Consider the following 13,291-nt stretch of genomic DNA (forward strand, 5'->3'; position numbering starts at 1 on the left):
AGGAGGCTGACACTAAGTAAATGAAAAAAAGGCTAGCTCTTCCTCCGCCATATACACCCTCGCCCCGATTGCAGGCGAAACCAGTTTGGTGCAAAAGCAGTAGGAGATTTACAAGAAGACAAAAGTACCCTTAATGCAGGTAACAACATGTCTAGAAAACCCACCTAATATCAAAAAATACATAATAGTTAAACAAGAGCCAAATGGCTACCAGGGTGGATGCTGTGTCCCCCAACGAGCGTCAAGGAGAAAAGGATTTTACGGTGATTTATCAAAAAAGATTCATGTTTCTCCTTCGCCTCATTGGGGGACACAGGACTGTGGGTCGTCCTAAAGCAGTCCCTGGGTTGGAAGTCGACTCATTGATCCAAGCTACATGTACCTCCTGTCTTAAAAGGTGCGCCACCGCTGCTTGGAGAATCCTTCTACCCAGGTTTGCGTCTGCTGAAGCCTGAGTATGGATATTGTAGTGCTTGGCAAATGTGTGCAGGCTGGACCAGGTTGTTGCCTTGCAAACCTGCTCCGCCGACGCCTGGTGCCGAAGAGCCCAAGAGGCGCCCACCGCCCGAGTAGGGTGTGCGCTGATTCCTGCTGGAAGCGGCGCGCCTCTAATGCGGTAAGACTCCTGTATAGTCAAACGAATCCACCTGGCTATGGTCGATCTTGAACAGCGCGCATCTGTCTGAGGAAAGGATGCAGTCCGTGACACGTACTTCCTGAGAGCTCTCACCAGGTCCAACGTATGAAGAGCCTTTTCCACACGGTGTACCGTGGTGCTGGACAAAAAGAGGGCAAGACAATATCCTTTGTGGAAAATCAGAAACGGGGCTCGACAGGATAGAGCTGCAAGCTCTGAGACCCGCCTGATTGAGGTTATAACTACAAGAAACACTACCTTCCAGGAAAGGTATGACAACGACATCCTGTAGCGGTTTGAATGGAGCTTCCTGCAGAATGCTTAGGACCAGGTTAAGGTCCCAGACGTCCAGGGGTGCCCTATAGGGGGGTACCAAGTGGGAAACCCCCTGGATGAAAGTCTTTACCTGCAGATTGGCAGCAATCCTGCGCTGGAACAGGACGGATAAGGCCGATATCTTTGTCTTCTGAGGGAACTTGGGGCTAAACCTGAGTCTAGGCCAGATTGGAGAAAGGACAAGATGTTGGGAATAGAGAATCTCAGTGGAGAACAACCGTAGTCCCGACACCATGTGAAGAAAACCTTCCAGGTATGGTGGTAAATATGCGCTGAGGCGGGCTTCCTGGCGCTAACCATTGTAGCAACCACATTGCGGCCAAACCCAGCCTGAGTCAGAATCCAAGATTCAATGGCCAAGCCATCAAACACAGGGTCCCTGGGTTCAGGTGGTAGATCGGGCCCTGGGAAAGTAAGTCTGGGCGCTCTGGCAGCCGCCAGGGAATGTCGGCAAGTAGCTGCACCAGGTCTGCGTACCACGCCCGACGAGGTCAATCTAGGGCCAGCAAAATGACTGGAACCCCTTCTGCCTCGATCTTCTTGATGACCCTCGGAATTAGTGGCAGCGGGGGAAATAGGTATGGGAGGCGAAACCGGTACCATGGCAGAACCAACGCATCCACGGCGATAGCCTGTGGGTCCCGGGACCAAGCGACAAATGCGGGCACCTTGGGGTTCACCCTGGAGGCCATCAGATCCATATCCGGCATTCCCCAATGTTGGCAAACTTGCAGGAAGACCTCTGGGTGTAGTGACCATTCCCTTGATGCGAGACCCTGCTGGCTGAGGAAGTCTGCCGCCCAGTTCTCCACGCCCGGGATGTGGACTGCCGATATCACCGAGTGGTTTCTCTCGGCCCAGTGAAGGACGTGCCCCACCTCACGCATGGCTGCCCTGCTGCGGGTGCCCCCCTGATTTACGTAAGCCACAACCGTGGCGTCTGATTGAATCCGGATGGGGCGGCCTGCTAGAAGGCACGATGAAAATGTTGCAGAGCTAGCCAGATCGCTCGTATTTCTAACAAGTTGATCGGGAGGCGCACCCCTCATGCGGCGACCACCGTCCCTGGGTCGTGTGATGGCGAAAAACCGCTCTCCAGCCGAGGAGGCTGGCATCGGTTGTGACTGCCAACCAATGGTCTGGGGGAAAAGGTTTGCCCTGGAGAAGGGAGGAACTGGTTGTCCACCACCCGAGTGCCTGTCTGACCTGCGCGGACAACTGGCACTGGCGATCGAGAGAGAACAGGTTCTTGTCCCAGGCTGACAAGAGGGCGTGCTGCAGGGGGCGAAGATGGAGCTGGGCAAACAGAACTGCTTCCATTGCTGCCACCATTCTCCCTAGGATCCTCATGCAGAAACGGATGGTATGAGGGACTGGTTGGCGAAGTATCCGGACTCCCTGTTGGAGAACTAGGGCCTTGTCCTGAGGGAGATTACCAACCCTCGGGAAGTGTCGAGGATCATTCCTAAAAAGGAAATCCTCTGAGCTGGAACAGGGGATGATTTCTTCAGGTTGACCAACCACCCTAAGCGGGAAAGAGAATCTAGCGTGATGTTGACACTCTCCTCGCATGCCCGAAATGAAGGACCCTTGACCAAGAGGTCATCTAAGAAAGGTAAGGCCTGTTTCACACTTCAGTTTGGAGGGAAAATGGGGAGGTGAGGGTAGGCGTCTTGGATGTCGATAGAGGCCAAATATTCTCCCCGCCCCATGGCAGATATGACTGAACTGAGAGACTCCATCCGGAAATGTCTGATCCTGATAAATCTGTTCAGGAGCTTCAGGTCCAGAATGGGCCTGACAGCTCAGTCTTTTTTGGGGACCGTGAACAGGTTGGAGTAGAACCCCTGAAATTTTTCGTTCTCCGGTACGGGAAAAACGACTCCGTTGTGCTGGAGCAACTCGATGGTCTTGAGTAAAGCCCCTGCCTGGGCAACTACCTTGGGAGGACGGGAAAGACAACTGTCTTGGGGGTACTTGACAAATTCTACCTTCTACCCCGAGGACACCTGCTCTCTTACCCATGTGTCGTGTGTGACGGTGAGCCAGGCGTGGCAAAACCAATGTAGGCGACCGCCTAACTTGCTGGTGTTGCCCTGAAATTGCCTCAAGTCATTTGGCTGAAGATCTCTGGGACCTAGGTCCCCTCGATCTGGGCTGATGGGTACGCATTCTCCCCAACGGGTTAGTTCTATATGAGACCTGCCGATCCCTGTCCTGGCTGGGACGACCCGAAGCGGCAGGATTGGTCGCTGCATCCCACCCGGGGTTGCGAAAGGTCCGAAACCGTGCCTGAAGTTGGTGACAAAACGGCTGTTTGACCTTTTGCTGGGGGAGAAAACTGCTCTTTCCCCCTGTTGAATCAGAGATGAGCTGATCTAACTTCTCTCCGAATAGGCGGCCGCTCTGATAAGGCAAGGAAGTCAGGGATTTCTTGGAGGTTGAGTCTGCCCCACCATGTCCTCAACCATAGAGCCCTCCTAATGGAAATCGCATTTGCGGCAGCGAGTGCCACGCAGTTGGCCCCATCCAAAGATGCATTGATTAAGCAGTCTCTGGACAAAGTGATCTGATTTGCGATCTCTGTTACCTCTGCTTGTAGGTCCATACCCTGCAAGGCTCTGTTCAATGACTCTACCCAAGTTGCCGCGAACGACAAGCTGAACCTGATGCCTCAAACACTGAACGAGCCAAGCTCTCTATGAGACGGTCAGTGGAATCCTGGATAGAGGAACCACTAGGTATGGATAACAGGGTTTTAGAGGCCAAGCGTGACACGGGTGGATCTACTGTTGGGGATTCTGCCCATTTTTTACAGAGATCAGTGGCGAATGGGTACCTCGCCTCGAGCGCCTTCTGGCCTGAGAAACGCTAGTCTGGCCATTCCCTGTGTTGTTACACTTTGTCCTCAAACTTGGGGTGAGAGCTAAATACTCTATGAGGCCACTTTACTCGCTTAAATGACACCTTGTGACCTGAGGACAAGGTGGAATCATCTTCAATCCCAAGAGTCTGGTTGATGGCCTCAATGAGGCTGTCAACTGTTTCCTGGTACCCTGGAGTACCTAAATAAAGCGGCTCGTCCGAGTCGTAATCTGAGCTTTACTTGTTATCGACTACTGGTGAAGGCGAGCGAGAGGCAGAGCTTATGGATGCCGAGGCACCGTATGGACCGGGAGACGCTGTGTGGGTTCGTTTCCCCCACGTCTGCCTGGAGTGAGAGCGGCCCCTGCAGGCTGGCGGCTCCTGAGAGGTGGAGGACCCCTCTAAGACAGGCGAGCCACTGTCCCTGGCCCTATCTGGGACCCGAGGGGACTCGATTGCTCTAGTAAGTGATGCCATAGACTGCGACAGAGATAGGGCCCATTCCAGGGGACTTTGTACACTGGGATCTGTTGAAGGGGAGCGCTCCTGGGCGCGTTCGGAATCGCAGGCTTCGCATAATCGCTTGCTCTGCCCCTGCGGAAAAGCAAACCGACAGGAGATGCATGCAGCGTATAGAAACGTGTGCATCTTAGCCTTTCTGGACACGCTGTATCTGCCAGGGAACCGCACTGCCAACCGCAGGAGCGGAGTATGCACGCCCCGTTTTCGCCTAGAGAGGCCTCTGTCAAAAAGAACCAGGCCTATAGACAACCGGGGGGTTGGGGGGGTAGCACCTACCCCAGTCCTGTGTCCCCTCACCGTCCTGGACTTGCAGAGTGCTGCTCCCGATTCAAAGTGGGCGCCTCGGTTGGGGGGCGGTACTTACGCCCGCGGCCTAGCGTCGGTCCGAAGCCAGGGGCTAAATTTTTCACGTCCAGCTGAGTCACAGAAGGCAGTCCGCTGGAAGAGGCGCGCCGCAGGGGGGCGGGACTTCCGTCCGCGGCCTAGTCACGGCCGAAGCCGGGGAATCGATTTTCGGCATCCGCCTGCGACTACCCAAAGGCCTAGGCCAGGGACGCGTTACATCTAGGATCCGGCGCTGCCCCACGCCCGGAAACGCCCGACGATGCTCTATTTGCAGCGGAGGCTGCACCACCTCTGGCCCCAGGTGAATGGGGGTATGGATCGGAACGCTGCTACAGGAGCCCTCCCAGGCCACCACCCTCTGCGATCCCTCATGACGTTTCAGCGCCAGCTCAGGTTAGAGGGGGGGGGGCATAAAAGGACGATGCAGACACCCTAGCTCCATCTTCCCTATAGGGGATGAGGAGAGGGAACGTCCACCACCTTGCATCACCGCATTCTGGCATTGGTGATGCAGTGGGGGCCGCACGGACTAATCCTACGCCTCTGTACAGTCTAGGGTTTCAATACCTTAGGGTGGTCAGGGCTCTGTCCGGCATCATATCCCACGTTGCAGGAGAGGATACGTGGAGGTGACACTCGCACGTGCTCGCTCGTTGTTGGTTTAGGGAGATCGGACCCATTCAATAGGGTCCGTCGCCCCTGTCTCATCTTCATGGAAGGAAAAAAAAAAAAAAAGTCTGGGAAAAAAACCAGGCGTGTGCCTCCAACGGACACCAAGCATGAACTGGTTTCGCCTGTAATCGGGGAGAGGGTGTATACGGTGGCGGAGGAGCTAACCTTTTTTATTCATTTACTTAGTGTCAGCCTCCTGGCGGCAGTAGCATACACCCACAGTCCTGTGTCCCCAATGAGGCGAAGGAGAAAGGTCAGAGGGTTTCAATATTTTTCATTAACTGCACTTATTGAATGGGCTAACTGTAGAATTTCATATATTAACATTGACAGATGCAGCGATATCAAATACATTTTTATTTTTACTATATTTGGATCGTGAAGAAAAAGCGGAGATTCAAATGCATTTCATTTTTTTATATACGTATTTTAGAAGTTTATTTTAAAGTAACTTTTTTTTTTACCCTGTTTAAAATAACGCAGCCTATTTCCAGATTTTCTCTTCGTGTTCAATTTGTCCAATGGTGGTGACAGTAACATCACTTGTCATTCCACTGCATAAAAGCCCCGAGCGCCGATACCACGGGAATGGCGCTGGCATGGGAGGCGAGTATAGGCGTCATTTTATTGGGGCTGAACATTTCGTTTAAGAAGGGGTTGTCCTAGTAGTGGAAAAACCCTTGAATGGGTTGAACCATAGGCTTAGAGGATACATAAAATCTTTCCAAGACACATTGTCTGCAAGACTCCCTACACCGGCTGGATTTCCACAAGGAATTTTCAACAGCTTAATTAAGGGTAAGTTCACACAGGACTTTTTTGCCACTTTTTTTCTGCAGCAAAACCTGATCTTCTTGGCAAGAAAGAAGCTGCGGCAAAAACGCAGGTTTAGGTGCGTTTTTTTTTGTCTGTCTCTCTGTTCATGTTAATGTCCATAACTTTTCTGCAGCAAAAACGCTGCAAATAATGACACCTGCGTTTTTGCAGCGTTTTTTTAACACCCATTCAATTCAATGGTTGATAAACGCTGAAAGAAGTGACATGCTCTGTGTCCAAAAAACGCAGCAAAGCACAAAATCCTGATCACACAAACCAACGTGTGCGCATGAGATTTCTGAAATCTCATAGGCTTTGCTGGTAATGGAAAAAGCAGTTGAAAATTAGCATAAAAATCTCAAAAAAATGCAACAAAAAAGTCCTGGGGGAACTTACCCTTAAAGTATATTAAAGCTGGAGGCTATAAAAACTATAGCACTGCAATACACAGATCATTTAGAAAAATTACAATATCTTCACTACCTGAATTGCACATACATAAAAGGAAAAAGAGCCCATCCAGTGGGAAAATTAGTGATCTTAATATACTGGAAATTTCCTTGATTTTTGGGTTTTATCCTAGTTAAATAGTACCAATGGGCCAATTATATGGATACACCTGGGTGGGGCATTTATAAAGTTGGATACAAAATGGCCACCATGGTCATCACCACCCATCTTGAAGTTTTCCCCCTCACATATACGAATGTGCCACAAACAGGAAGTTGATATCACCAACCATTCCCATTTTATTTAGGTGTATCCATATACATGGCCCAACCTGTACATAAATAGTATAAAAAGCTCTTATCCAGTAGGGAAGATTTTGTATTTCCCAACCAAAGCTTCCTTTTAGATACACATGTGATCTACAGTTTGCAACCTTCCTTTCCAAAAATCATTGTACTGTGCACTGGATGTGTCTCCTTTTAGCTGAAAGAAGAAATAAGTGCATTCTCTCCAATACAAACTAAACCCATTGAAAACAAGTGAAGAATTACACAAATCCTTTAAATGAGGCAGCCAGAAGCATTATTCAGTTACAGGTTACCTTTTCTCCTTTATTTTTAGAGTCTTCCTTCTCTTTTTTTCTTGCAGCAACCATGTATTCGTTAAAAAGTGTTTCACGGTCTTTCATTTTTTCAATAGATTTGAAGCGGAAATCTTTGGCATGTTTAGTAGCGAATTCACTAAATGTAGTCCTGCATAAAATAAGAGAATCTGTGAGTCTTTAGGAAGAAAGTGTTCATTTATGTATGATATATGCATACCAGAGCAGGACAAACTGTTTACCAGAAAAATTTAGGGAACCACCAATGGTTACCCGGAATCATATATGGCCCCTTCATAAAATTATACTTGACGGGTTAAACCCAACCTCATAAATGGGTATTGGTGCCTAGTACTTGTAAGCAAGAACAATTTACTGATAAAAACAATTGTTTATTGCTCACTGCCTTGGACACTGACCACTGCTGTAAAGCCCCCGTTACACATAACGATGTCCCAGCGATCACACCAACAATCCGACATGATGGGATCGCTGGGACATCATTAGACAGCCCCAGTGATCAGGACCAGCGATGCTTGACACTGATTTCTAATGTAAACGTCGGGTATCCAGGAGCCGCGGCTCCTGGATACCCGTTGTTTACATTAGAAACCAGCGTCGCTGATCTCTCGCTGCCACACGCAGCGATGCGCGCTGGCCAGCGGGAGACCAGCGATCAAAAAACGGCCCTGGCCGATGCTGCTCGATCAGCGATAACCGGCAGGGGGGCCGGTCGCTGATCCCCGTCACACACAGTGATCTCGCTGATGTGTCACAAAATCAGCGATCTCGCTAGCGAGCTCGCTGAGTGTGACGGGGCCTTTAGACAGAACATACGCAGTGCTTACAAGTTCTTTTCTATTGAGAATGTAAATACTGTTTTGAAGGTTCAAATCGCTTTTACCTCCCACCCCTGAACAGAATTACAATATTACATTTCTTATAATAAATCTATATACATATACACATACATATACAGTTAGGTCCATATTTGGACAGAGACAACATTTTTCTAATTTTGGTTCTAGACATTATGACAATGAATTTTAAACAAAACAATTCAGATGCAGTTGAAGTTCAGACTTTCAGCTTTCATTTGAGGGTATCCACATTAAAATTGGATGAAGGGTTTAGGAGTTTCAGCTCCTTAACATGTGCCACCCTGTTTTTAACAGGGACCAAAAGTAATTGGACAGATTAAATAATCGTAAATAAAATGTTCATTTCTAGTACTTGGTTGAAAACCCTTTGTTGGCAATGACTGAACAAACAACTCAACTGTAACCAATCAACCAAAGTAAAAACAGGAGCTTTAGAACATGGGAGGGTGCTGTGTCCCCCAATGAAGGCTCCGAGAAACAGATTTTACGGTAAGCAACCCAAAAATCCTGTTTTCTCGTTCGCCTTATTGGGGGACACAGAGACCATGGGACGTCCCAAAGCAGTCCCTGGGGTGGGAAACAAACTTCCATCAGGCCAGTGGACTCACCACCTCTGCCTGCAGAATCCTTCTACCTAGGCTGGCGTCTGCCGAAGCGTAGGTGTGGACTTTGTAGGATTTCACAAACGTGTGAACCGATGACCAGGTTGCAGCTTTGCAAAGCTGTAGCGCGGAGGCTCTGTGGCGTACCGCCCAGGAAGCACCCACTGCACGGGTAGAGTGCGCTCTGATCCCCGGAGGGGCCACTCGATGCTTAAGCCGGTAGGCCTCCAAAATTGCCGATCTGATCCAGCGAGCAATAGTAGCTTTGGAAAGCGGGTGACCTTTCCGCGCCCCATCTGGAATGAGGAAAAGAGAGTCTGTCTTTCGCAAGGAAGTCGTCCTAGACAGACTCTCATCGCCCTGATCAGATCCAGCTTGTTCAGGGACCGCTCCTGAGGGTGAGTTGGACTCGGACAGAAGGATGGCAGAACAATATCCTCATTGAGGTGAAAGGAGGACACCACCTTCGGAAGAAAAGAGGGCGGAGGCCGTAGAACTACCTTGTCCTGGTGAAATACCAAGAAAGGAGAGCGGCAAGAAAGAGCCGCTAATTCCGACACGCGCCGGATGGAAGTGATGGCCACCAGAAAAGCTACCTTCCAAGAAAGGAGAGAAACATCCCTGAGAGGTTCAAAAGGAGAACCTTGCAGAACCTCAAGAACCAAATTAAGATCCCATGGATCCACGGGCGCTCGGTACGGAGGAGCCGTGTGAGCCACACCCTGAAGAAAGGTTTTGACCTGAGGGCGGGAGGCTAACGTCTTCTGAAATAAAATGGACAGCGCCAAAACTTGACCCTTCAAGGAACTGAGAGCAAGCCCCGCATCCAGCCCTGCCTGAAGAAACGCCAGAACGGAAGGGAGCAAAAAGCACATGGGCGCGATGTTACTGGCCTCACACCAAGTGAAATAGGCCTTCCAAGTACGGTAATAAATTTTGGAAGATGATGGCTTCCTGGCTCGGATCATGGTATGAATTACTCGACCGGAGAATCCTGCTCGTTTCAAAACCTCGGTCTCAACAGCCACGCCGTTAAATTGAGCGGCTGAGAATTGGGGTGGCAAATCGGGCCTTGAGACAGCAGGTCTGCCCTGTCTGGAAGCTTCCAGGGGGCATCCGCGAGAAGGTTGACAATGTCCGCGAACCAAGACCTTCTGGGCCAATTCGGGGCGATGAGAATAACTGGAATCCCTTCTGCTTTGATCTTCAACAGCTTGGGAAGAAGAGGCAGGGGAGGGAACAGGTAGGTGAGCTTGAACTTCGACCAAGGATTGGCCAGAACGTCGGCGCCAACTGCGAGAGGATCACCGCTGTGGCATTGTCTGTCTGAATCCGGATAGGCAGGCCCCTGAGGAGCCTCTCCCAGTGGACGAGAGCCAGATGGATCGCTCGTATCTCTAGGACGTTGATCGGCAGAGCTGATTCCTGAGTTGACCAACGACCCTGAACAGTGTGATTGCGGAACACTGCACCCAAGCCGAGGAGGCTGGCATCCGTTGTTACAATCTGCCAGTGAATGGGAAGAAAAGACCGCCCCAAGAAGATGAGAGGTGACGTCAACCACCAGTTGAGTGACCGCTTGAGCCGGCATGAAAGACGAACAGGGCGATCCAGGGACAGAGCCGACCTGTTCCACCTCGACAGAATGGCGTGTTGGAGAGGTCTGGCGTGAAATTGGGCAAAGGGAACTGCCTCTATCGCCGCCACCATCTTTCCCAGGACCCTCATCATGGTTGTTCGGAGGGACGGAAATCGTGTGGTCTGCAGCGATCGTACATCCTGCTGCAGGGAGTGAAAGACCCTCGACCGACGGGTGTCGAACAGTAGGCCCAGAAACACAAGACGTTGAGTAGGAACCAGACATGACTTTTTCCTGTTGATGATCCACCCGAAATTGGAAAGAGTGTCTAGGACGATCGTCAAACTTAGGCGCGCCTGTTGAAAAGAGGGAGCTTTGATCAGAATATCGTCGAGGTACGGAAAAAGAACGAGACCTCTGATCCTCAACAGGGCCATCAATGCAGCCATGATCTTCGTGAAGACTCTGGGAGCGGTGGCGAGACCGAAGGGCAGCGCGACGAACTGGTAATGTTCCTGGCGAACCGCAAAACGCAGGAACTTCTGATGTCCGGAGAAAATGGGAACATGTAGATAGGCATCTTGGATGTCTATTGAACACATGAATTCCTGCTCCTCCATGGAAGCGATTACCGAACGAACCGACTCCATTCGGAAGTGGCGAAGACGGACTCTCTTGTTGAGCCGCTTGAGATCCAAGATGGGTCGGACCGCCCCGTCTTTTTTCGGCACCACGAATAGGTTTGAATAAAACCCTGTGAACCGCTCCGATTCGGGAACGGGCACAATCACCCCGGAACTGAGGAGGCGATGGCCGCAAAGAACCCCGGGATCAAGGCTGGATCTTTTGGAGGACGGGATTCGAAGAAACTATCCCGTGGAAGAGACGAACTTTATCTTGTATCCTGACGATACAACCTCCCTGACCCAAGCGTCCTCTACTGAGGCCAGCCAGACGTCCTTGAAGAACAAGAGTCGACCTCCCAATTGGAATGGACCCTCGGGAGTCCGAGGATAGTCATGCTGATGTGGACCGTCCAGATCCGGATCTGGATGGTCTGCCCTGTGAAGAGTGGGATCGCCATGAGTGAGTGGGTCTGAAGGAAACCTTCCTATCTTGTCGTGCCTGCGGTCTTTGTTGGTTGGAGGAGGTCTCCGCCGTATTGAAACGGTAAGCCCGAAAGGGTCGAAACTGACGCCTTAGTGGAAGTCTGCGAGGCTTGGACTGAGGCAGGAGAGAACTCGTGCCTCCGGTGGTGTCCTTAATAATCTGGTCCAATTGGGATCCAAAGAGGCACACTCCCTGAAAAGGCAGATTAGTAAGAGACATTTTAGAAGACAAGTCCGCCTGCCAGGCCTTGAGCCAAATTGTACGTCGGATTGCTACTACGTTGCTTGACGCCTGAACTGCGCAGGATGCGGCATCCAAAGAAGCAGAGAGCAAGAGAGCAGATAATCCCCCGCATGGGAAATCTGATTGGCGAGATCGGCCAATTGATCTGGTTGTGCTTTCTCTAGGATGCCCTGAGGAAGATCCTCTGCCCAAGTAGCTATGGCCTTTGCTGCCCAAGATGAAGCAAAGATTGGGCATACCGCCGTCGAAGCCGCTTCGAAGGCAGACTTCGCTAGGGATTCTATAATCCTATCATTAGAATCCTTTAGAGACGCCAAACCTGAAAGCGGGAGAACCGTGTTATTAGAAAGTCTGGACACGGGCGGGTCCACCTAGGGAGAGGCAGACCAGTTGTCCGTGAGCTCTTTAGCAAACGGGTACAGTACGCCGAGACGCTTTCCTCTTTGAAAGCGTCTGGTCGGAGCTTCTCTTTCCCTGGTAAAAATCTTTCCAAACTCGGAATGAAAAGGAAATACCCTGGAGGGTGTATCCTCCCGTCTGAACGAAACCTCCTGATCTGAGGATTTCGCAGGGGAGTCAGATTTCGAAGGTATGGTTAATCGCCGCAATGAGGTTCTGTACTGTAACCTTCATGTCCGCGTCCTGGCCAGATTCCCGCTCTACAATCCCTTCAGAAGACATATCTGAGAACGCTTCACCTGACTCGGGTGAGGAGGCATGGGAGGGCGACTGCTGGGAAGGACTAGGTGCAGATGAGGGGCCAGGAGAGGATTCCGGCCGGAGATCGTGCCTGGGCCTTTTGCGGCTTCTGCTAGCTGGCTCAGATGGAATGTCTTGTGACCTGCTGGACCCTGCAGAAGTGTCCAGGGGCAACTTATCAAGAACGGCCACTAGGGACTGAGACACCCTGGTGAGGTCTGCCACAGATTGTGAAAGAGACGAGGCCCAGCCAGGGATGGGTGGTTTGCTTTCACGTGGCGCAATAAGTGGTTCCTGGATGGGGTCATGCTGAACAGGATTGCTGCAGTCCAGGCAGATGGGAGTAGGCTGACCTGAGGGAAGTTTGCGACTGCAAGAGGAGCACGCGAACAACTGGACTAGGGTGCCCATGGGGACTGGCGGACGGCCACGATCAGACTTAGAATTAGACATGGTGAAGGAAGAGAAGATGAAAACCTGCGGAAATGCCGGAAGGTTGGGGAACAGAAAGGTGGAGTAGGGTGTCAGTCTGCAGTTGCAGAAGTACTCACGGTCTGGTGACCCCGAAAGAGATGTATTAGGCTCTTGCAACTGTCCAGGGACCGGAAGGGAGCACTGGCCTCTGCTTTTAGTCTCCGGCTGTCAGGCTGCAAAGATGGCGACAGCCCGATGTGAGGAAGCAAAAGCGCGGTTTCTGTGCAAGAAGAAAGGCGGAGCTAATCGCCTCCACCAGAGGGAAAACCCGCCCCCCTCTTCCCAGCCACAAGCCTGAAGAGGCGGTGGGAGGGCCTAGGAACGGGCCGGCCTATGAGACTGAACAGGGGCGTGGCCGCGAAGGCCCAAACTGAAGCCGGGGACTTAATTTGACACGGAGGCCGCCTGTCAGCGCGGGGCGGCGCGGAAGAACTGCGGCGCAGCCGCGCCCGCCCCTAA

The 13,291-nt window shown here is 51.2% G+C and overlaps 1 protein-coding gene across 5 annotated transcripts in view; it reads right to left on the minus strand.

The window, feature by feature from the left end:
* Positions 1-13,291, minus strand: part of TCERG1 (transcription elongation regulator 1) — a 119,395-nt gene that overhangs the window by 24,657 nt on the left and 81,447 nt on the right. For all 5 annotated transcript variants that reach the window (XM_073575257.1, XM_073575259.1, XM_073575258.1 and 2 more), the window contains one exon: positions 7,245-7,395. In XM_073575257.1, coding sequence (XP_073431358.1) covers positions 7,245-7,395 — 151 coding nt within the window. The remainder of the gene's footprint in view (positions 1-7,244; positions 7,396-13,291) is intronic.

The sequence above is a fragment of the Dendrobates tinctorius genome, unplaced genomic scaffold (genome assembly GCF_039654945.1).
Source record: "Dendrobates tinctorius isolate UK_male_01 unplaced genomic scaffold, ASM3965494v1 ptg000043l, whole genome shotgun sequence".
In the NCBI taxonomy this organism is placed as follows: Eukaryota; Metazoa; Chordata; class Amphibia; order Anura; family Dendrobatidae; genus Dendrobates; species Dendrobates tinctorius.